At 42.3% G+C, this 25,505-nt stretch overlaps 1 protein-coding gene across 4 annotated transcripts in view; it reads right to left on the bottom strand.

Annotated features, from left to right (window-relative positions):
- LOC140729174 (SWI/SNF-related matrix-associated actin-dependent regulator of chromatin subfamily E member 1-related-like) overlaps positions 1–25,505 on the bottom strand; it is a 53,253-nt gene that overhangs the window by 11,204 nt on the left and 16,544 nt on the right. For 2 of the 4 annotated variants that reach the window (XM_073048643.1, XM_073048642.1), the window contains 5 exons: positions 19,591–19,800; positions 16,715–16,835; positions 16,438–16,475; positions 15,756–15,834; positions 5,101–5,316 (listed from right to left, as the gene is read on the bottom strand). In XM_073048643.1, the coding sequence (XP_072904744.1) occupies positions 5,101–5,316; positions 15,756–15,834; positions 16,438–16,475; positions 16,715–16,835; positions 19,591–19,800 (664 nt within the window). The remainder of the gene's footprint in view (positions 1–5,100; positions 5,317–15,755; positions 15,835–16,437; positions 16,476–16,714; positions 16,836–19,590; positions 19,801–25,505) is intronic. The other 2 variants (XM_073048645.1, XM_073048644.1) reach the window with 2 other exon arrangements.

A 25,505-nucleotide genomic window follows, 5' to 3' on the forward strand; every position in this document is an offset into this window, starting at 1 on the left:
TCTGCAATAATTCCCTAAATCTGCTAAGTAAAATTCTCCATTTTCCAAATGCAATTTATTAAACTGCAGCAACACCAGCTTCAATATTACCAAGTCTACAGGATATTGGCAAGGAGTTTAGCTCTTGGAATCAATTTAAATGTTTTGCAGAAATTAATGAAACCATAAAATAGAGCTGATTACCAACAGCTCAACAGTGAAAGAGGTGCTATTGGAGATAGTGGATATAGTGACTGTCATCATCCAAAATTGCTTAAGATTCTGGAATGGAAGGTCAAAGATCTTGGCTTTGACCCTGCCTCGTGTAGCTGGATCCTGGACTTCCTGTCAGATCGCCGGCAGGTGGTAAGAATGGGCTTCCTCACCTCCACACTGCTGGCTCTCAACACAGGAGCCCCTCAGGGCTATGTACCAAGTCCCCTCCTTTACTCCCTGTGTACCCATGAATGTGTTGCCACCCACAGTTCTAATCTGCTAATTAAATACGCTGACGACACTACATTGATTGGCCTAAACTCAAACAATAACAAGGTGGCCTACAGAGAAGAAGTCATCTCTCTGACACAGTGGTGTCAAGAAAATAACCTCTCCCTCCATTTCGCAAGAACAAAGGAGCTGGTTGTGGATTACAAGAGGAATGGAGACGGACTGACCCCTATTGACATCAATAGATCTGGGGTTGAGAGGGTAAACAGCTTTAAGTTCCTCAGCATCCACATCACTGAGGACCTCACGTGGTCTGTACACACCAGCTGTGTGGTGAAAAAGGCACAACAGTGCCTCTTTCACCTCAGCTGGTTGAGCAAGTTTGGTATGGGCCCCCAAATCCTAAGGATTTTCTACAGGGGCAGAATTGAGAGCATCCTGACTGGCTGCATCACTGCCTGGTATGGGGAATGTACCTCCCTTAATCGCAGGTCTCTGCAGAGAGTGGTGTGGACAGCCCAGTGCATCTGTAGTTGTGAACTTCCCATGATTCAGGACATTTACAAAGACAAGTGTGAAAAAAAGGGCCTGTAGGATCACTGGGGACCTGAGATACCCCAACCATAATCTATTCCAGCTGCTACCATCTGGGAAACGGTACCACAGCATAAAAACCAGGACCAACAGGCTCTGGGACAGTTTCTTCCACCAGGCCATCAGAATGATTAACTTATGCTGATTTGAGTGTATTTCTATGTTACATTGACTGTCCTATTTAATATAAATTTTTATATGATTGCACATTTAGACGGAGACGTAACAAAGATATTTATTCCTCATGTCTGTGAAGGACGTAAGAAATAAAGTCAATTCAATTCAAATGTAACCCCACTATTCAAGAAAGGAATAAAAGGTAGTATAGATCAAAAACACACAAAATTCTTAAGATGCTGAAATTCCAAAGCAAGACACACAAAATGTTGGAGGGACTCAGCAGGTCAGGCAGCACCAATGGAAATGAATAATCAGTTTCTTGTGATGAGGCTACCCTCAGGGTGGAGAAGCAACACCTTATATTCCATCTAGGAAGCCTCCAACCTAATGGCATGAATACCGATTTCTCATTCTAGTAAAAATATTCCCCTCCACCTTCTCTATTCCCCACTCTGGCCTCTTAACGCTTCCCACCTCCTCCTTCCCTTCCTCCTATGGTTCATTCTCCTCTCCAATTAGATTCCTTTCTCTCTAGCCTTATACCTTTTCCACCTATTTGGCTCATATGTAACTTTCCAGCTAGCCTCCTTCCCCTCCCCCCAACTTTCTATTCTGGCGCCTTCCCCCTTCCTTCTCAGTCCTGAAGAAGGGTCTCGGCCCAACACATTGTTTATTCATTTCAATAGAAGCTGCCTGATCTGCTGAGTTCCAATAGCATTGTGTGTGTGTTACTATAAGTAAGTTAGCCTAACATCCGTAGTGAGGAAAAATACTGGATTGCATTATTAAGGGAGTGGTGACAAGTACTTGTGTAACAATAATAGAACTGGGTAAAGTCAACAGGAATTAACAAGGTTATTCATGTTTCAAAAATCTAATAAGAGGTTTTTGAGAAAGGGCAAGCCACTGGAATACGGCTGTATTGGGGTTTCAGAAAGACCAGGACAAGGCAGAGCACACAGAATTTTTTGTCCATTAACAATCCTTCATCCATGCCAGTTCATTTCTGGCACAGACTGAGATTAGTTAATGTACCAAAACATGTGCAGGATTATATGCCACTTTTTTGGGAAAGGTGGTTTTGACTATTGGAGTTCCCAGGGGAGAAAGTTGTTCACAATCTTTAAGAGTACTCAAGAAATACAGGAAGAGTTAATAAGCAAATGAAACATTAGTCATGTTTAAATGGAATGGCTGACCAGGCATGAAGAGCCAAGTGTTTCCTCCTGCTTCTACTATATTTCTTCCTGTATTAAATACAGGAAAATTGTCATTGACACAGGTTTAATTACCATGAAAATCAATTTTACTCTGGTTTCAAGTACATTGATATCTCACTTTAAGGTATTCACTGCTTGTCTAATATTTACTCCCTGTTAAGCCAAAATTTCCTTCATTAGGAACATTAAGAAGATTAAAGGCAACCAGCAAAAATGTTCTCCTGAGATCTTCAGAGTCCAATGAAGGAGTGGATGCATCTGCTGATATCCCAGATGCCACACTTGGAAATTTACTCACTGAAGCCATGCCAGATAGATAAACACGGTGAGTCCATTGAAACCAATGGCAGAAATCAGCTGCCTAGAGAAATAAGGAATTTTTACTTGATTTAGTTAAGTTAGTTCAAATAGTTTAATTGCTTGTTTGTCCATTAATTTAACTAAAACCCCTGAAAAAAAAACTTAACTATTTGGATGTAAATTTTAATAGACCTGGAATAATTGCAAGCGAGAGTCATATGCACTCTTACTTAAATTGCATGTCTAAATCCAGTGATCTTAGACCTCAGCACTACCAACGAAATTCCTGTCACTGTGGCTGGATACTAGCTATAGCAACAGGAATGGGAGTAGGCAATTTAAATGGTTCAGCATGGACTAGATGGGCCAAAGGGCCTGTTTCTGTGTGTACTTTTCTATGACTCTATGACTAGCATGGAAGAAGCTCTATGCTCTCTTCTCATTGTTACCATCAGGTAGGAGGTACAGAAGCCCGAAGGCACACACTCAGCGATTCAGAAACAGCTTCTTCCCCTCTGCCATCCGATTCCTCAATGGACACTGATCCTATGAAAACGACCTCACTTTTTTATAATATCTGTTTTGCATTATTTTTAATCTAATACACACTTAATTGATTTACTTATTTTTTTCTGTGTTATTATGTATTGTATTGAACTGCAGCTGCTAAGTTAACAAATTTCATAACACATGCCGATGATAATAAACCTGATTCTGATTCTGCTATCCAACACCGTGGTCCCAGCAGAAGAGTGTCCTCAGCAAAGTAGTAAAAAACAGCATGGCTCAGGAACTAGATAACTAACAAATCCTCGACTGTAAAAGATCTGCCCCGTTGTTTTTAAATACCACCTGAGCTCAGTTTCCCTGAGAAAAGACTATTTCTTTGTTGTCTCAAGCTAAACGCAATTTGTTCATAATCTATATAATTTGGAATTGAGTAGAATTTTATAAATGGATTGGTACTCTCATATCCTCTACTAGGGCACATTTACACGTCCTACCGCATATGACCTTCTGTCAGACACCCACCTATGCCCTGGGAATAGAATATTGCCATCCACTCCTGGCCAGACTTCTTTCATCATCTTAAATTCAGTTCATTCTTAATTGCACCAAGCCATGGTCATTCACCACACCACAGCTCACAACCTAGCTGGATCCCCATTATTACGTTCCATTAAAGTGCCTTTTGAGGCTCTTCATTAAAGATGCTATCGAAATACATGCTTTTGCTGTTTCTGCAAGAGCAGCAGCATATTTGCAAAATATTCCTTTACTTTCAGAATAGAGCTTTCTAATATGGAAAATATACAGAGGCATAAGCAAACTATTTCTTTACTTCTTGTTCTACAACATCAAGACCCTCACATATTAAATTTTGATAATTATCTGAAGCATTCTCTTACCCTTTTCATTGACTACATGTGAATTTTCATCCTTTTATAGTTAAAGTGTAGCTCTGTACTATACAAAATACTTCTGCAAAATCTCAATGTGTTGTGTTTAATAATTAATAGATTAGCCTAGTTTACTATTAACTATTCACTTCTTGTTCATTAGAATCAAATTATTAATTCAACATAATGGAAATAAATTGAAAATTCACAGCTATATCCAAAAGAAAAACTTCACATCAAAAGCTTATGCAGAAAAATTTTGCATTAAAAATTATAGTAAAAAGCTGCTATAACACTGAATAATTGTGAGGTGAGCTGAGCTGAGGCGGAGATATGTCTGTTCCAAAGGAGATGTTAGGTGCTCCTTCCCTCCGCTTGCCTGCAGGCCACCATTGGGCAAGTTGTAGCATCTGCTTCACACCCGACAAGGGTTCTGTGAAGACATGGGAGCAGGTGCTGGATGGCCCTATGAGCAGCTGGTGCATATCACAAGTCCTGGTTATGCAACCACAGATGCCAAGCATACAATCTCTGAAGGGTATTGATAATGGCTGGGGTCACCCATCTTGTAAAGGCACTGACCAGAAGGCGGCAATGGCAAACCACCTCTGTAGAAAAATTTGCCAAGACCATGATCACCCACATCACATAACGAATGAATTGTGATGACTGTTTAAATCTGTATCTTAACATTAAAGAAATTGATATATTTCTTTCAAAGTACAGTACTAAATTACCTACAGGATCAATCCACAAAAATCATAAAATCTTTTCCTGTTCAAATTTTGATTTACTCTACCACTAGCCACATGAATGACATTCCATGCAATGATTTTGTGTCTTAAGCAAAAGTAAGGTGGTTTTCTCTTGTGAAACTGGCATCAATATTTCAGTCCATACACTGTACTAAATCAACCACTGAACTAAACCAACTAACTCGTCCAAATAGGTCACAGAATCTTCAGCTTTAAAACATTTTCTGATAGGCTGCAAATGTGTGGTGGATAGATTCTTTGGTTACAACAACATTTTCTTCTGACCTGGCAGTGAGACGTCAGTGAAACTAGCTGTTAACATTTGCCGTAAATTGTCAAGATGCTTGTGTAGATTTGCATTTTGGCTTTGTTCTTCAGCCAGTTCCTCCTCCAGTTTCTCTTTAGCACTTCTCATATTGTCAATGTGTTTCTGCAAGACTGCATTCTGCTCTTCATATTCGATATTTGTCTTCCGTAACTTTCTCAACTCTGCTTCTCGAGCTGTAAAACAATTCAAAAAACAGTAAGTTTCATTTGCTTTTCAAGATCTGGTTCCCTTAATATTGAAGAGTCCCATAACACACTGGAACATCTTATATTTGGCTAAATACCTCCACTCTGTCGCAAATGAGAGTGAAACTTTTATTTTTAAGATCAAGAATCATTTAGCATGGAACTCTTAAATGGTCACTAGGCGAAACACGAACACCTGGCACCTGCACTTTCAGCATCTTACATTTTTATTTGACGTTAAGATCACAGATGGTTAGATAGTCTTTTGCTGACTTACATAGGAAGAGTATTAGAAAGTTATGGGAAGCATCATTACCTAATTGATCAGAATCAGGTTTAATATCACTGGCATATGTTGTGAAACTTGCTGCTTTGTGGCAACATTACATAATAATAGAAACTATAAATTACTATAAGCATATACAAAAAAGAAAATTAAATTAAATCATTGACGGTGGCATCATACATCTTGAGAGACGATGGTGTGACATTTTTTCTAATGGTTCTTGGGGCTATTTGCACTTTCTAAAGTCCCCACTCTAGAGTGACAGTCTGCAGGTGAAGGAGGAAGGTGCTCAGGGTGATGCAACTCTGGCTTTTCATCTAGCTTTCTTGTTGAGCATCTTGGTCCTTGCTATCTCAGTATGCTGTACAGTCGACCCTCCTTATCTGCGGATTCAACCAACCGCAGATTGGGAAAACCCGTAAGTTCTCTCTCCAGCACTCGTTGTTGGAGCATGTACAGACTATTCTTTTTGTCATTATTCCCTAAACAATACAGTATAACTATTTACATAGCATTTACATTGTATTAGGTATTATAAGTAATCTGGAAATGACTCAAAAGTACAGGTAGTCCCCGGTTATGAACGAGTTCCATTCCTGAGTCCGTCTTCAAGTTGGATTTGAAGTCGGAACAGGTGCATCCAGTATTATTTAGCGTCAGTTAGTTAAATGTTTTTCTTAGTATATAGTACATATTTTACCTTTCAATGCATATAAAACACTTAAGAAACATACGTATTTCAATAACTAAACCACTGCATTGCTTAGTAATAATTGTAGCTTTCATCAGAGCAGGGCCTTTCACATGCTCCATTAAAATTGTTCCGATCGTTGACCGACTGTAGCCTAACACTTTTCCAATGGCTGATGGCGTTTCACCTCTTTCCAATCGCTTTATTACTTCCACCTTATTTTCAATCGTGATCGTGATTATTTTCGTGAACAGAAACATTGCGGATTCAGAGCTGAACCGCCGGGTCCTAATGTCCACCACACTGAGACAGGTTGAATAAGGGACTTGAGCATCCGCGTTTTTTGGTATCCGCGGGGGTTCTCGGAACCAATCCCCCGCAGATATGGAGGGCCGACTGTACACCGCTTTTGACTGCAGCCCACCATGCTGTTTGGTTTTCAACTGTGTTGAACTCCCATGTGTTGAGGCTGATGCCTGCCAGCTCCACGTGGCGCATGCAGATATCCCTGTAGCAGATGCATGGACTTCCTCGTGGGTGGTAACTCTCACTCAGTTCGCCATGCAGCACGTCCTCGGAAATGAATCCATGGTCCATCTGCTTGGCATGGCCCAACCATCTGAGGCTCCTGGAGCTGAGTAGTGCATGGATGCTGGAGGTGTCAATCTGCTGCAGAACCTTTGTGTTGGTGATTCTGTCTGTCCTGTCAGGAGAAGTGCAAAATGTGCCTGAGGCAGCGCAGGTGGAATGAGATTAGCCTCTTCTTTCGGCTGACGTACGGTGTCAAGCCTCACTGGCGTAGAGGAATGTGCTGAACACACACACCTGGTACATACTCAGCTTGGTCGTCTGTTGTTCAGTCTGGCCATGACGGCTGCAGCTTTGGCCATCCTGTTCACCTCTGCTTCGAGGGACAGGGAGCTGGTGATGGTCGACCCAAGTTAGGTGAAGGAGTTGACTCTGTCAAGAGAGCAACCATCAACGGTGATGTTTGGAGGGGATTCTGCACCCTGGGCCATGACATTTGTCCTCTTCAGACTGATGGTTAATCTGAATTCCTTGCAGGCACGGGCAAAGTGGTTAATCAGTTGTTGGAGTCCACCTTCAGTGTGTGATGCCAATGCTGCATCATCTGCAAACAGCATCGTGTGGATGAGGGCTGTCCTAACTTTGGTCTTGGAGTGCAAGTGAACAATGTTGAACCGCTTGCCATCAGCTCTTGTGCAAAAGTAGATGCCTTCAGTGCAGTCTGCAAAAGCACAGTGAAGGTGCATGGAGAAGAAGATCCAGAGAGGGTCAGTGCCAGGAGACAATCTTGTTTCACTCTGTTGCTCAATGGATAGGCATCAGAAGTTGCTCCACTGAAGCAGACAGTGCTGTGCTTGTCCTTATGGAAGGATGATATGATGCTGTGCAGTGTGCAGTCTTTTGGGGGGGGGGGGGGGGGTCGGAGGCAATCTTTACCAGGAGCTTGAATGACTACCCATTTTTGCTGATGAGGTTGAACGCCTTGGTCAGATCAATGAAGGCTGTGTACAGTGAGAAGATCATGTCCACTGTAGATCTGCCTGCTCTGAACCTGGACTGAGACTCTGGATGTAAGGCTCTGAAGTCATGCCAAGACGACGCAGGAGAACACTTCCCCCAAAATACTAAAGAGAGAGATGCCATGGTTGTTGTTACAATCACTATGGTCACCCTTGATTTTGTACAGTGTGGCAGTGGTGGCATCTCGCATGTCTTGGGCCTTTCTCCCAGCAAAGACACAGAAGTTCATGGCAAGGTCGGCTTCCCACTCTTCAAGACTTTGGGGAGGAATCTTTGCCTGGGGCTTTCCCACTGGCGAGACAGTCGAATTTGCTGAGCTCCTCCATAGATAGCTACTCATCAAGCTCTTCCACAACTGGCAAGTCAGGCAGTGCCTCCACGGCAGCATCAGTCACCACGTGCCGGGTTGCATACAACACTACCCAACATTCAGGCTTCTTATCCTCGTCTGCGATGACAACCCTATTTTTCGACTTCAAACGGGCTGTCTCGGTGGCTAAAGGGCCTGTTGCTGACTTGATGCTGTCAAACACTTCTCTTGTATTCCCGCGGTCGGCAGCTGATTGGATTTTGCTGCACAAGTTCAGCCAGTAGTTGTTTGCACAATGTTGAGCAGTTTACTGTGCCTTGTTTCTAGCAGCTCTGAGGGTGTTGTGTATGCTGGTGCAGGGGTTTTCTTGTAGCCAGCAGGGCTTTTCTTTCGACCTCAATCACTTGCTCCATTTCTTCCCGGTGCGCTTCGCACCAGTCTGCGTTCTTGTGCTCCTTTTTTCCGAATGCTGTTAGAGCTGAGCTGTAGATGGCATCACAGAGTTTCGACCGCTTGGAGTCAATAGAGATACTGTCACCAAAACTGTTCTTCACTGGAGCTTCAAAGGCATTTGCAAACTGCTGTGTTCTGATGGTGTTCGCTGTACAGCAGGCTTTAATGCAAGATCAGCCCTTAGTCTTGGAATGACTGAGTCTCTGTGGCATTAGCCCCACTCTACTCACATGGGAATGGTCTGTGTCACAGTCTGCACAGTGTGAGTAACTGCCAGTGCCAAGTACACTGTTCAGGTCCCTGCACCTGGTGATGTTAAGGTCAAACTGATGCCAATGGTGGGACTGTGAATGTCTCCAGGAGACCTTGTGCCATTCCTTACACTGAAAATACATGTTGGTGATGCACAGTCCATAATGGCAGCACAGCTCTAGCGGTCTCTGCTCGTTCTCGTTCATCTTGCTGATGTCATGATGGCTAAGGCAAGAAGCCCATGCTTCGTGGTCAGCTTCAAATCTAGCATTGAAGTCTCCCAGCAGGTACAATCCTTCAGTGCTTGGGATTCTGGATACTGCCTTGTCCAGAGCTTCACAGAACTGGGCTTTGGCCTTTGGTGAAGAACAAAGTGTTGGGGCATAGGTGTTCAGGAGATATTCGGGGCCAAAAAGCAACGGTAAGCAGACAGCAAGGATTCTTTCTGTTCCACCTGTCGGTAGTTCCATGGTAGCGAACACAGGAGTTCTTCACTGCAAACCTAACCCCATACTGCCTTGGGTCGTCATGAGGGAGATCCTGCCAAAGGTGGTGTAATTGGACTCTCTGACAGAACTGTTACCTGTCAAATGGGTCTCCTGGAGGCAGGCAATGTCGATGTTCAGACAAGTGAGCTCCCTGTCAATGACTGCTGTTTTCCGGGCATCACCAATCTAATGGAGGTTGTGAGTCAGTCCGGGATACGTGGTCCAGAGGTTCTGGCTTGTGAGGTGAAGAGCTGGCATCTTCCTAGTCTTAATACTTCTACCTGGTGTGGACTCACAGCCTGCTTGTCGAGGTGAACTCTGAGCCCCACACACGCAGTGAGGCAGGCAAGCAGTGGCGGGACAACACCTACTGACTGGGGGCTGCCAAACGTGAAGTGGATAGTAGCTGCCAATGAAATATGATGATCTCTTTCACCATCAGAAGTCACCCCGGTACTCATTTCCTAACCAAATCGGATGAGCTTATAACCGGTAACTGCCACCTCCCGTTTTGTGCCAATATCTTGTGACATCGATGGAGTGTCCTCTCCATAGTGCCGTGAGTCTGTGTGAGGGGATATGGAGGCCCTGATGTCAAGACCCCCTCTCGGTGTTGCTGACAGAGTCCAACGGAAAGGAAGAACCAATACTGCTGGTGCCAGCCCAGCTGCAAAAGTTGTCAGAAGGTGACATAGTGAGCTATCCATCCGCCTCAGGACTCCACTCTAGATTTTCCGTAGTGGGTTTACTCCCTTAGCCTTCCCCTTTCCCGAGACACACACAAAGCAGTGCAACTATTTACCCAGAGCTTTGATGGTGCTGCCGGTGATAATTCCCTCAGCTTGTTCCTCCATAACTTCTGGAAATGATACTGGTCTTATCGAACTCAGAAATCAACAACTTCTGGAATAACAATGCTGTCCGAGGCGGAGCCGCTGTGCACTGGTATTGCCCCCAGCCGAGCCCCGCGTCCGGGCTGGCCCCATCGCAAGGACTCCACACCTTCTTGCCGGCCAGTCAGTGCCAAGTCCTCCGGCATGGCCGCCAGGCTGACCCGACTGACCCGCACCTGTGCCCAGGCCCAGGCCAAACCAACAAACCCATCTTGCAGGTGCATGCTGAGCTGTCTCCCGCCGAAAGAAGTCCCCTCTCCAACTTTACCGACCCTTCCGCAGTTACTGGATTCTCCATTCATTACCAACTCCACACCCCCAGGCTCTTCACCATTCTTTGCTCAGCAGAGATCATTCCCTCTCAGGACCAACCTGCTGACCAATATCATCCCCACACCCAATACTCTTCCCTCCCCCCGCATTACAGTACTGATCTTTCTCCAGATCTCAGGCTGAACTCTCCTCCCATTACCGGTTGCACTGCCCAATACCAACCCCAAGTACTCTTCTCACCTGGGTAACTCCTCCAGCTACAGTACCTCCTCTTCCTCCAAAACTGATCACCCAGTGCCGAACCACTCCTTCCATTTCATTCCCCCAGCCTGGTCACTATCCCCGATACGGACCCCCTTCCCCATTGGGTACTGATCACTGACTGACGAACTGGTTTTCTGGTCCGGGCCTGGCCCACTGTGAGGTCTCCACACCCTCCCACCAGCCAGTCAACGGCGCACCCTACATCTGGGCCGCCAGGTCAGCCCGATCAACCTGTGCCCTATCAACAGTACCAGTGCCATTTCCTCAGCACATGCACAACAACTAGTGCAAAAAGTCTAAAGAAATATACTGAGGTAGTGTTCACGGGTTTATTGTCCATTCATAAATCTGACGGTGGCGGAGAAGCTATTCCTGAAACATTGAGTGCGTGTCTTCAGGCTCCTGTACCTCTTCCTTGATGGTGGCAATGAGAAGAAGGCACGTCCTGGATGATGAGATCCTTAATGATGGATGCCACTTTTTTGAGGCATCGCCTTTTGAAGATGTGCTGCATGCTGGGGAAGCTAGTGCCCATGATGGAGCTGGCAGAGTTTTACAACTCCTTGCAGTTTTTCCCTATGCTGTGCAGAGGCCCTTCCATACCAGACAGTGATGCAACCAGATAGGATTTTCTTCATGTAGGAATTTGCAAGTGTTGTTTGTGGCATATCAATTCTCCTTAAACTTCTAATGAAATATAGCTGCTGTCCTGCCTTCTTTGTGACTGTATCAACATGTTAGGCTGAGGATAGATCCTCAAAGATTTTGAAACTCAGGCACTTGAAAGTGCTCACCCTTTCCACTGCTGATCCCTCAATGAGGACTGGTGTGTGTTCTCTTAACTTCCTCTTCCGGAAGCCCACAATCAATTCCTTGCTGGAAGCCACTCAACCAGCTGATTTATCTCACTCCTGTACACCTCCTCAGCACCATCTGAAATTCTGGCAACAAATACAATATAGATGGCATTTGAGCTATGATGTCAGTGAGGAGATGTTATTTCCAATTTTCCAGTGAGAAAACCAAGGATCCAGTTGCAGAGGAGGTACAGAGGCTCAGGTTTTGGAGATTGTTGATTGGAACTGAGGGCTAGATGTTGTTGAATGCAGAGCTGTAATCAATAAACAGCAGCCTGACATTGGCATTCCTTATTGTCCAGGTGATCCAAGACCAAGTGGAGAACTAGAGATTGCATCTGATGTAGACCAATTGTAGAGATAGCAAATTGCAGCGGATCCAGGTCCTTGCCCAAGTTTAAGAATCAGATTATTAATCCTACATAAAAGAAATGAATAGATGTTTCATGGATATACCTAGAGAAGGAAAATCTAGACCAACAGTTTAAAACCAGCAGATTTTTTAATATAAGGAAGAGAACGTGAAATTATTTGTGTTTCAGGCGGCTTATTTTCCACATGCTCCCATTTCCACTGTTACGCATGTCTTTCATTTTCATTATCAAGTTCTGCACAAACTTCCATCTCTCTGCTCTGCCACAGTCTGAACTTGAACTCAGTGACAGACAGTAGGTTTGCCTCTGTGGTTTACTGCTGATACAGCATGAACCTCTCCGTGTCTGTAGAGCAGTGGCAGATGGCCTTGTTTCAATGCAATGGGCTCTGGGATTCTACACCAGGCTAATAGCTTGTAATGTTTCCTTCGAACATAAGAGCAGAGTATAGGGTCTTCAGCCCACAATGCTGTGCTGACTTTTTAACCTAGTCTACGATCATTCTAACTCTTCCCTCCTACATAGTCATCTATTTTTCAATCATCCATGTGATGTCCTAATACATCTACCTCTAGAACCACCCCTGAAGTGCATTCCATGCACCCAACACTCTTCCAAAAAAGACTGACCACTGACATCCCCCCCATACCCCAATCACCTTAAAACTATGACCCTTGCCATAGCCATTTGCACCCTGGGAAAAAAAAATCTGGCTATCCATTCTATCAATGCCTTTCATCATCTTGTACAACTCCATCAAGTCACTTCACCCAGTCTCACCATCCTTCACACCTAGGAGAAGCCCTAGCTCCGCTCAACCTTCATCTTCTTGCAGCACACCAATCTTTAGTTTTGTCAGACATCTTTCAACACAGCCTCTTCTCTTCTTTTAATTTTTCTTTAATGAGCCTGAATATGTTTTCTTGTAGTAACTCCAACATCATTTTACCCGCTCAACATGCTTTCCTAATTTACTTCTTCTCACTGCCATCACCATGAACAGCCATAATATCACTCATCGGTACTAGACTATTCCATCCATTAACTTTCCATCCCGAGGATATACCTTCAATTCCGGTGTATAAGCTGAGAATTTGGCCCTAAGATTAGGGGGTCGGCTTATACAGAGGGTGCCAACTTTGGGAAAATGAATACACGGAGGACAGGTCATATTTATTGGCTGTTTTTGAGTCAAATTAGTTCCACTGTCGACGCATGAATTCTTTGGTTTATTTAAACTCACATCTAGTGGCTGGAGCCCGGACATCAATCCACCGGGGATGACTGCAATGTCCGTACTTTCAGCTTTCAATGCTGCTTTTGTCTCACCTGACAAGTGTGCTTTGAACATGTCCCAGACAAGTAGCGATTTTTCTTTTCTGACACCTTCAGGACGTCGACGCCACACCTCTTTAACCCACTTCAAGCAACCGGCTTCGTCCATCCAACAGCGTTCTTGAACGTAAACAACACCCCCCACCCCCCGCAGGAATTTTCTGAGCAACCTTTTTTGTCTCAACACAATATCATGTCTATTCATAAATTGAGAGCACCAACTTCGCGTAGCTTTGAAATTTTTTGCTGACCTCACGGTATTTTTCATCCCATTTCAACGCTTGAATTCGAATCATTTCTCTGGTAACAAGGTATCTAGACGACCGCTGGTGAATCACTTTTTCTTCCAGTTCTGGCCACTGGCATGTTTTTCCGCAGTTTGCACATTTTGTCGTTGGCATTTCCCTCAGCGTGTCCTCTGCCTGTCTCCACTCTCTCACTCTCTCTTGTTTACACTAAACTTAGCAGCTGCAGAATTATTCATTCCTTTAGCAAAATCAACAGCCTTCAGCTTGAAGTCAGCATCATTTCGCATTTGTTTTAATCTTTTCTACATGGTGATCGCAAACTCAATACTGAGTACACGTACTGATCCCGCCACCCCGTGTTATGTTTTAACGAGATTACGATGGGCGCTAAATGGTTTTACGGGGGGGTTACATTTCCATATAACCATATAACAATTACAGCAAGGAAACAGGCCATCTTGGCCCTTCTAGTCCGTGCCGATGATTACACTCACCTAGTCCCACTGGCCCGCACTCAGCCCATAACCCTCCATTCCTTTCCTGTCCATATACCTATCCAATTTTACTTCAAATGACAATACTGAACCTGCCTCTACCACTTCTACTGGAAGCTCATTCCACACAGCTACCACTCTCTGAGTAAAGAAATTCCCCCTCATGTTACCCTTAAACTTTTGCCCCCTAACTCTGAAATCATGTCAGAGGATTCTTTTCCATTGGAAACCTAATCCAAAAATTCTCTCCATGGTTTATTTATTAAGAGTTCGCTTATAACGCTCTACAGTGTGTAGGCTTGTTTTCTTAGCAGGTACTGGTTCACAAAATTTCCAGGGTCCGGATCTGGCAAAGCTGAGTACCGGCATGTGAGATCTTGTGATCGTTTCTGGTTAAATCAAAAACCTCTACAAAAGGGGTCGGCTTTTCATGTTACAAACGTAACATGAAAAAGTCACTTTTTTAACCTTGAAATTGGGGGTGTCAGATTATACTCCGAATCAGCTAATATCCCGGAATATACAGTAGTTCACCTGCCTTCATCTCCAATTATCGCTCAACCCTGCTACAAAGCTGCCTCAATTTTTAAATCAGACAACAGATAATGGAAATAACGGTTGCAATCAGTAATTCCTAACATTGTTATTATAGCTACAAGGTTTCTTTCTGTTTTTGTTATTTATACCATATCAAAGTTTGTCTTTCTGATCAGCAAATTAAGTAGCCTTTGTTCACTTTGCCATAAACACTGTGTGATTTTGATAGATGCAGATCAGTGGCTTCTCTGTTTAACATTATCTTATGCACATTAATTTTTTACATTCTATATTTCATGCAAATGATCTTCATAAACTATTTCCAGTACAACGGTAATGCTTAATTACTGACAACTTTCCTGAACCATTTGACCCATCTGTTTTGTAATAACAAGATCTCAATTAGTTTTCATGGATGCACAACTTAATAAAACTATTTAAATTGTGTTTGGTAAATTGGCTTATTATTGATTTAAACCTCTGAAATTACCATCACTGACAGTACCCTTGAAATCATTATGAAGTGTCTTTTAATGGAGCAATAACCTTTTGATATATCAAGGCCCTTAAGTAGATCATGCTGTTTTGAATTTCTCAATAATAAAAGGCACCTTGCAGACATGTCCTTTGTCATTTAGTTTCGTGCGTTTCACAAGAACACTATTTCACAAGATAAAACAATGATTTGTACCACAAAATCACATGCAACGACTTCACTGACGTACAGTTGATCATAATTCACCTGATCTCTTAAAGATATGAATCACTGTATTGAAATCCTTCCATTACTTCACCACATCGCAGATCTCCAATCTCCTCCATATTAAATATGTTTTTCATTTCTCTTCCACAGAACTTAACCTGTTGCACTCCTCCCACTTTCACTCCAATGTTCACAGCCACTTCAGCCAATCAGATCCCACCAACTCTCCAGCTTCCACTTCTTCTTTAAACACCACTCTTAAAAATGTCACTTTTTGCCCTGGTTCCTTGGCTCAATACCCATTAACTTAAATCCTCATTACATTTTTCAACATCAGAAAATCTATATAAATTCAAAGTTGGTGTTTTGAACCAAGTATTTAATCATAAGTGCACATGATCAAAAATTGTTGATTCCCTACCTTTGTTATGATCAAGAAATTCTTCAGTAAAAATTGGAATATTAAACATAGACATTTTCCCTTGCTGCTCGCTGTTCTTCTGAGAAAATAAAGTGAGCTGAATTAAAGATGTGAGTCATTAAAAAAATATTGGATTTTGCTGATTCATACTGCTAAGCAAGACTGACTAAAAGAAGCCTATACCACTTACAGAATTTTTATGCATTATTTTTCTGCATACTTCCGGTGTAACGACACCAGCTAAAAGCAATTTTCAACTGGACATGCACTAGCAATGTACTACTATAGCTACTTCATAGTTAGCTTCATGGTTAATTAGCGAGTCTTTAGACTCACAGAACAATCTAAATGAAACATTACACTTCTGTATATTAGCTGAGACACCTAGACTTGCAGCTGTTTGGACCATTCCCCTCTACCTGATATGAACTTGTGTTACAGAGCCACCTGGTGTCACTTCCCTTCACTGCACTGTCAATTACTGTACATTTCAAGGAAACAGCTGCTGAAAGTGCAATTTGGCTGTAACATAACTTAGCAAATCTCAAGGCAAACTTTATTGCAAACACAGTACACAACTATAATAAAAAAAAGACTTGTACCTAAAGCTGAACTGCCTTTTTGAAAACAATCCAACTGTGACTTTTAGTATGATACCGAGATGCATTCCAGAAGCTCTTACCTCACCATGCATGCCATTTGACAATGAATGAGCGGTTTCTAAAATAAGGATAAATGATAATTAATTGATAAAAACAAAGTTTTGGAAAAGCATTGATCCATAAAATTTCCACCTGTCTTACTGTACCTTAGATTTATTTTCTTTGCAATCTGACGTGCAATGAAAAGATACAAAATCGGTAAACATCTATTTTTTATCTGCCGCTAAGAATCCAGTTTTTAAACTAAATATTTTTCTGTTAGTATCATATATTAATGATAAGAAAAAGCAGGGCTACCTTTTCTTAGCTTCTTTTCCTGGATGGCAATTTTGCTCATTTTATAAGCTTCAGTTCGCTGGTACTCCTGCAGTTCTTTTATATACTGTTGCTTTGCCCGTTCAGCTTCATCAAGATAGAACTTAAAAATGAATAATACATATTTTTAAGAATTAATGTGGAAGGGGGAGAATCAAAAGTAATTCATTGGTTTGTCATATTGGATATATGACTACAAAGACTAAGAATAATGAATCATGGCTTAAAGTAATAGCTTGGGCTTTGGAATTGACAACAAGCACCATCAGCTTACTGCAAAACTCAGTACAAAAATATTGTAACTACCTTTAGTATTCCTAACTCTGTATATCCAGAAAAATATTGGAAGGTTTCTTCAGTAAACTCTTATGCATTGTTGCATTATTCAAATTTAAAGGGGCATCAGAAAAGACTGAGTAGTTAAATTTTGATGGAACTGCTACACTTGAATCTTCTAAACACCCTGAAATGTTCCTGAATGTCTCAGAAAAAACCCCATAACATTTGGCAACACCTAGAAGAAGCCTGAAAAACCCATTTAAAGAAAGCAGGGAACTAGGGTTCTGATAGGCAAGTTTAAAGAGAATTAAGTTTTAAATGAAGCAGTGCCAGAATCCTGGATATGTTCACTGCTAGTAGAGCAACTAAATAATGACTCATGTACTTGAACTAATATTTCAGAACCAAATTAAAATTCAGCAGCTTGCAATTTACATTTAGGTAATAATTTAGAAAAATGAGGATTATTGCATTGCCATAAAACCGGTTCAATAACATCAGTCTGGGAGAAAATATACTATCCTTACCTAGCCTGACCTAAACATAACTCTAGGCCCATGCCAACTGGGCCAGCTCTTAAACGGCCACTGAAAAGGGAATTTGAATACTGTTACATTCAAGTTAGTAGGTGCATGAGAACACTGCCACTTGCAGATTCTTCTTCCAGTTACATACCACTCTAATATGAAAATAAAACAGCAATCCTTTGTTGCTGTCTCCATTCAACAGCAGTTTGGGAACATCTGCACAAGAGGACTGCCGTGGTTCAACCCGCACCCCCCCCCCCCCCACCTTTTGGGAAGCAGATAAGAAAGGGCAATAAATGCTCGTCTTGCAAATGACATTCAAATCCTGAGAAAGTAAATTTAAAAAGGGGTGGGGGGGGTGAATACCAACTAATGGGAGTGGGGCAAGAGGGGGGAGGAAAAGGGGAAAAACAATCATTGTATGTTTGAGAAGTCGATGCTCATGTCAATACATTGGAGGCTACCCAGATGGGAGATGAGGTGTTGCTCTCCAACCAGAGTGACCTCATTGTGACAGCAGGGGTAGCCAAGGACAGACTTGTCTGAATAGAATAGTGATAGGAATTGAAATGGTTGGCCACCATGTAATCCTGAATTTTGCAGATGGAGAAGCAGTCTCCCAATCTACGTCGAGTCTCACCAATGCACAGGAGGCTAAATCGGGAGCAGTGGATACAGTAGACAATTCCAACAGATTTGCAGGTGCAGTGTTGCCTTACCTGAAATCACTGTTTGGAGGTGAGGGAAGAGGTGAATGGGCAGGTTCAGCAATTCTTCCACTTGCCGTGTGGAAGATTAGTGTGGAGGGACAAATGGACAAGGGAATCACAGAGGGAGCAATCCCTGCAGAAAGCAGAGAGTGAGAGGGAGGTGAAGATGTATTTGATGGTAGTATCCTATGGAAGATGGCAGATGTTGCACAGAATGATGTGCTCGATGGAGGCTCATGGTATGATAGGTGCGGACAAGAGGAACTCTACCCGTTAAGACGGTGGGAAGATGGGGTGAGCGCAGATGTCCAGGAAATGCGGACACTTCCTGAGATCCTGAGAGGAGATGCGGATGAGGGCAGCATCAATGATGGAGGAAAAGAAACCCAGTTCTTTGAAGGATACATCTTTACATTCTGAAAAGGAATGACTCATCCAGGTAACAGATCCGATGGAGACAAAGAAACTGAGAAAAGGGAATGGCATTTTTACAGGAGACAGGGTGGGAAGAGATATAGTCAAGATCACCATGGGAGTCACTGGTTTTATAAAAGATATTAGAAACAGTTTGTCTCCAGAGATGGAGACAGACAGATCGAGAAGGAGAAGAGAGGTGTCAGAAAAGTTCCAAGTGAACTTATGGCAAGGTGGAAATTGGAGGCAAATTAGATGAAATTGACAAGCACAGCATGAGTGCACGAAACAGTACTAATGCAGTTGTCAATGTAGTGCATTTGGAGTTGAGGAACGTTATCAAGAATGGCTGAGAACATGGACTATTCATGTAGCCAATGAAAAGGCAGGCATAGCTGAAACCCCATGTGGGTGCCTATCAACACACCTTGAGTTTGGAGAAAGTGGGAGGAGTGTGAGGACCAGTTTTGCAGCCAGAGGAGGGTGACAGTGGAGAAAAACTGGTCAGGTTTGTTGTCGAGAAAAAAGTGGAGAGCTTTAAGGCCCCCTTGGAGGATAGAAGTATACAGGGACTGGACATCCATGGTGAAAATTAGGGAATTAGGGTCAGGGAATTGAAAATCGCTGAGAAGATCGACAGCATGTGAAGTGTCATGACGTAGGTGAGAAGGGACTGAACCAAGGGAACAAAATGGAATCGAGATATGCGGAGGTGAATTGCAGATGAGACTGGAGAAAATCTATCTTTTAAACAACACTAATATGGGTTACTTTATCAGCACATACACTTATTTAGCTGCTACACCACCTTCATTAATCTCTTTTGTTACTTAACAAAAGAATTTGCTCAGATTAATCAAAGACACAGTGCCTTAGCAGTTTTCCATTATTTAAAAAAAAGCAGATAATACACTGCAAATCACCAAACCTGCTTGTCTTCAAGGGGAAGTTTGCTCCACTCACTGCCCAACGTCTTGGTGATTTCTGGAAAAGGTAAATCTGGTTGCTGTGCCCGTAACTGTTCACGGCGTTCATTCAAGAATCGCATGTAACCTGTCAGTGGAGCTTTGGGACCATTGGGAACATTTTTTTTGCGCTTTTTACCCTTTGGCCAGCCTCTTTTCTTGGTCACATGCTGCTGATAAGAATATAAAAATATTGAACTACTATTATAAAACCTGGAGTTAAATGTCTAGTGTTTTCCTTTTTAAAACATAACACAGAAACAAAATTAGACCATTCAATCCACCCAGTCTGTTCCACCATTCTATCATGGTAGATTTATTATCCTTTTCAACTCCATTTTCCTTCCTTCTCCCCATAACATTTGGCACCCTTACTAATCAAGAACCAAACAATATCCACTTCAAGTATACCCAATGACTTTGCCTCCTAGCTGTCTGTGACAATGAATTCCAGAGTCACCACGCTCTGGCCACAAAAATTCCTCCTCATCTCTGTTCAAAAGGGATGGCCTTCAATTCTGAGGCAGTGCCAGTTAGTACTAGACTCTCCCACTATAAGAAACATCCTGTCCGCATCCACTCTATCTAGGCCTTTCAATATTTGATAGGTTTCAATGATATTCCCCTTCCACCCCCAATTCTTCTAAATTCCAGTGAATTCAGACCCAAACCCATCAAATGCTCCTCATACATTAACCCTTTCATTCCTGGAATCATTCTCATGATTCCCATCTCCCACCCCCCATCCTCATCACATCCTACAGGGGTTGTATTGAGAGCATCCTGAGCAGCTGCATCACTGCCTGGTTCAGAAATTGCACCATCTTGGATCGCAAGACCCTGCAGCGGATAGTGAGGTCAGCTGAGAAGATCATCGGGGTCTCTCTTCCCACCATTACGGACATTTACACTACACACTGCATCCGCAAAGCAAACAGCATTATGAAGGACCCCACGCACCCCTCATACAAACTCTTCTCCCTCCTGCCGTCTGGGAAAAGGCACCGAAGCATTCGGGCTCTCACGACCAGACTATGTAACAGTTTCTTCCCCCAAGCTATCAGACTCAATACCCAGAGCCTGGATTGACACCTTACTGCCCTATTGTCTTGTTTATTATTTATTGTAATGCCTGCTCTGTTTTGTGCACTTTATGCAGTCCTGGGTAGGTCTGTAGTCCAGTGTAGTTTTTTTTCTGTGTTGATTTTTACGTAATTCAGTCTAGTTTTTGTACTGTGTCATGTAACACCATGGTCCTGGAAAAACACTATCTCATTTTTACTATGTACTGTACCAGCAATTATGGTCGAAATGACAATAAAAGTGACTTGACTTGACTTGAATCTCGTCTGGGCCCTCTCCAATGCCAGCACATGCTTTCTTTGATAAGGATCCAAAACTGCTCACTATATTCCAAATTCAGTCTACCCAGCACCTTATAAAGCCTCCATATTTTGTTATAAAAGCAGTAAGCTCAAACAATTGATCATTGTGAGTTAAAATAAAACATAATTAGAATGTATTTTCAATCTGATTTCAACAAAACATGGTAACTAAGTCAACTGAGATTCTTCATCTTGTCCACATCAGCATTAAATAATCACTTAAACAATAGCCAATTATCTACACAGTGAAATTCTGAACACTGTTCCGGACTGTTTAGAATTCTAATCTCAGGGCACACCCAAAAAGAACATTTCCCCTCCTGATAGTCATTGTGAATGTCTCAGAAAACCTTGTGGCTCACATTAAAATTTGGGAACCAACAAAACTGAAATTTTCTAAAGTCCACCCACATAATAGTGAGAACAGTTAAAGAAAGGAAACCTTCATTCCGAAAGCTTCGAAGTGTTATACTGAGAGTAACCATGGGAGTCCGTACATTGAGGACTACATTGTTCTGCTTCATGCACCTAGGCTGAGCTTGTCAATTTCACCAACTTTGCCTCCAGTTTCCACCCTGCCCTGAAATTTACTTGGAACATTTCTAACATCTCCCTCCCTTTTCTCAATCTCTCTCTGTCTCCATCTCTGGAGACAACCTGTCTACCGATACCTTTTATAAAACTACTGACTTTCATGGTTACCTTGAGTACACTCTTTAGTACTTTTCCAGTGTTGCATTAAATCTCACTGGGCTGTGTAACTGTTGCACGTTGAGCTACCATCTCAGAAATGAAAACTTCAGGTAAAGTAACTGTTGAACTACATTTGGAAATAATGGAAACTCTTTGCATCATATCACACCGAACTACAAAAGATTTATTTTACATTGTATAGTCCAAAAATAAAACCTGTTTCATTCTTTAAATGCATCAGTGTATCAAATACACATTATGGCTCAAGTCTCTTATTACGCCACAGAACCCAAGCCTTTACGGCTGCCCATATTGTTAAGAAATCAAACAATTATCTGACCCAACCAACTAACACACCTAGGGACAATAGCTTGCCTTGCAAACTGTTCATTCAGATTAAATCATTACAAAGTACATTGAGGCAAAACAAAGTTGAATAATAACAATGCAGAATAACGTGCAACAGTCACACAGAGAAGTGCAGGGCAGGTAAACAAAGTGCAAGAACATAATGAGAAAGATTGAGGTCAAGGGTCTAACTTATCAAACTAGGGAACCACTTAATAGTCTTATAACAGCAGAACTGGCTTTATTTGAAGATTAACTTGAATTTAATCCATTATTGGGAAGTAAAATAAATTATATTGGTTAATCCTCTTGAGATTTCTTTCTAAAAAAATACAGTGTATGGTGCGGTTAGAAGCTAAAAGAGAAGCTGTTGCCTGTTTTACAGGAACAATAGAGTCAGAGTTGTTCAACAAATAAAAATAAGTTCTTTGCCACACAACATCTATGTAAACCATTTTGCCTATGTTTTACTAATCCCATCTTCCCACATACCGTCATTCAAATACAAGTCCAGATATCTCTCAGCTGGTAATACTGTGTCTGCCTCCACCACCTTCTCAGTTTAGTCCAGATACCTATTGCACTTTGTTTTTTATCCCCTTTAAACAACTTCTCTCTCACTTTAAACCTATGTCTTGCGGTTTAAAACACTTCAACCAAGGGAAACTGATGGCCTACTTATCAACCCTAATTCTTCTAGGGTGCATCACAACCTGGTATGTAAGTTGTCTTGTCCAAGACCAGAAGAAGCTGCAAAAGATCGTGAACATAGCCCAGCACATCACACAAACCAATCTTCCATCCTTGGACTCACTTTACACCGCACGCTGTCAAAACAGTGCTGCCAGGATAATCAAGGACAGGACCCACCCAGCCAACACACTTTTTGTCCCTCTTCCCTCCGGAAGAAGGTTCAGGAGCATGAAGATTCGTACAGTCAGATTTGGGAACAGCTTCTTTCCAACTGTGATAAGACTGAACAGATCCTGACCCAGATCTGGGCCGTACCTTTCAAATATCCAGACCTGACTTGCACTACCTTACTTTCCCTTTTCTATTTTCTAATTATGATTTATAATTTAAATTTTTATTATATTCACTTCGATTTCTACTTCAGGGAGCGCGAAGCGCAGAATCAAATATCACTGTGATGATTGTATGCTCTAGTATCAATTGTTTGGTGACAATAAAGTGTAAAGTATATAATGATGCCTTTTATAAGTTTCCATACCTCTGTCACATCATCTCTCAGCTTCCTTCACTCCAGGGAAAGTCAACCTAGCCTATCCTATCTCTCTTTATAACTCAAGCCCTCCGTTCATGCAACATGAACTCCCTCCAGTTTAATCCTATCTTCTGAAAGTGTATTGACCAGAACTGCACAAAATACTCCTTGGGCAGCTTCACCAATGTTTTATACAACTGGAACATGACATCCCTACCCTTGTACTCAGTGGCATGGCCTTTGAAGGCAAGCATGCCTTCTTCATCACAGCCTGTGTTCCTATTTTCAGGGAATTATGTACAGATGCAAGAAATTTGTGAATTCTTTGCAACTGCCTTGTTTTCTGCATTAATTAGTCATAAAACGTGGTCTGATCGTCATCTAAGTCACAATAATAGAACAACACAATCTGCCTAAACTAATAACACAAACAATTAGGGTACATTAGGGTTAGCATTCATTTTAAGAACGCTAGAATTTTAAAGCAAGGATGTAATGCTGAGGATTTAAAAGGCATCAGTCAGACCATACTTGGAATATTATGAGCAGCTTTGGGCCTCTTACCTAAGAAATGATCTGCTGGCATTGGAGAGGCTCCAGGAGATTCATGAGAATGATCCCAGGAATGAAAGGGTTAATGTGTGAGGAACGGTTGATGGTTTGGGGACCAGTACTCACCACAGTTTAGAAGAATGGGAACTGGGGGGGGGGGGGGGGGTCTCATTGAAAGTGGTCAAATACTGAAAAGGTCTAGATAGGGTGAATTTGGGGAGTGTATTTCCCATAGTGGGGGAGTCTCAGACCAAAGGGCAGCATCAGAATACAAGGACGTCCCTTTAGAACAGAAATAAGGAGGAATTTCTTTAGGTAGAGGGTGAAGAACCAGTGGAATTCATTCCTCAACAGCTGTGGAGGTAGTCAATGGGTACGTTTAAAGTGGAGGGTGATTGGTTCTTGATTAGTAAGGGTGCCAAAGGTTTTAGGGAGAAGGCAAGGGAATTGAGTTGAAAGGAATAATATATCAGACAAGTTGGAATGGCTTAATTCTACTCCTATATCTTATGGTCTAACTTCTCAAAATGAATCACTTTGCATTTGTCCAAATTAATTTCCATCTGCTATTCTCTATCTCACTGTATCCTTAAAACCTTAATCAACTTTCCTCACTAACTACTGAACCTTTAGCACCATCAACTTTGGTGTCATCTTCAAACCTATTGATCATGTCTGCTACGTTCTCGTCCAAATCATTAATATTTGTGACAAAGAATAAAGATTCCAGCACATTGCCTGCAGCACACCAATAATCACAGGCCTCTAACGTGAAAAACAACCCTCCATCACCATCTTCTGCTTCCTTCATCAAGTCAAATTTGATATAAACTCACTAGCTCACTGTCAATCCTATATGCCCCAACCTTCCTGATCAATCTATCACACAGAACCTTTCTCGCTTCTAAGGTCTATCCACATGACCTCACTGAACATTCCATCCAGGATATCCTAAATACTGCCAGGATGTTCTCCCTAATTGCATTGCAACTCGCCCTCCTCTCCTACTTCCATCTTTTATGCATGAAGCATAAATATCTGGTTCACTGAATTGCCAGTCCTGCCTATTTCTCAACCATATTTTTGTTATAGGTATAATATCATATCCCATGTGCCAATCTATGCTCTGAGTTCATTTAGAAATGCAAAAGACTACAATTGCTGGAGTGTGGAGCAAAAGAGAACTGCTGGGGGAACTCAGCAAGTCAAGCACTGTTCAGCAAGGCCCCCTTTTGATTTATCTTTTTCTTCTGCACCCCACCTACTCCATCATTACCTAGATCCATTACTCACCCAGCTGGTTCCACCTGCCCATCATTCTTATACACCCACCCACCTGGTTTCTTTTCTCTTGGTCTATTCTTACTACCACACCTGGCTCCAACTGCCCATAATCCCTCACCTCACCAGGTTTCTAGTTTACACCTACCTGAGTAGGCCTAGCAATTCTCCCTACAAGGATATTGGATACCTCCTGCTCAGATCCATCTGTCTCTCTTGTACAGTTCTCCTGTCCCCTAAGATCCCAGTGGTCCAAGCAATTCTTCCCATCTGCACAATCTCTTCAGTCACAGATTCATTTGCCTATCTTTCAATTCCATGCTCACTACCACAATGCACAAGGAGTAATTCTCAGATTTCATCCTTAGATGTCCTGCTCTGTAACCTTCTGCCT

The sequence above is a fragment of the Hemitrygon akajei genome, chromosome 6, assembly GCF_048418815.1.
Source record: "Hemitrygon akajei chromosome 6, sHemAka1.3, whole genome shotgun sequence".
NCBI classification, from domain to species: Eukaryota; Metazoa; Chordata; class Chondrichthyes; order Myliobatiformes; family Dasyatidae; genus Hemitrygon; species Hemitrygon akajei.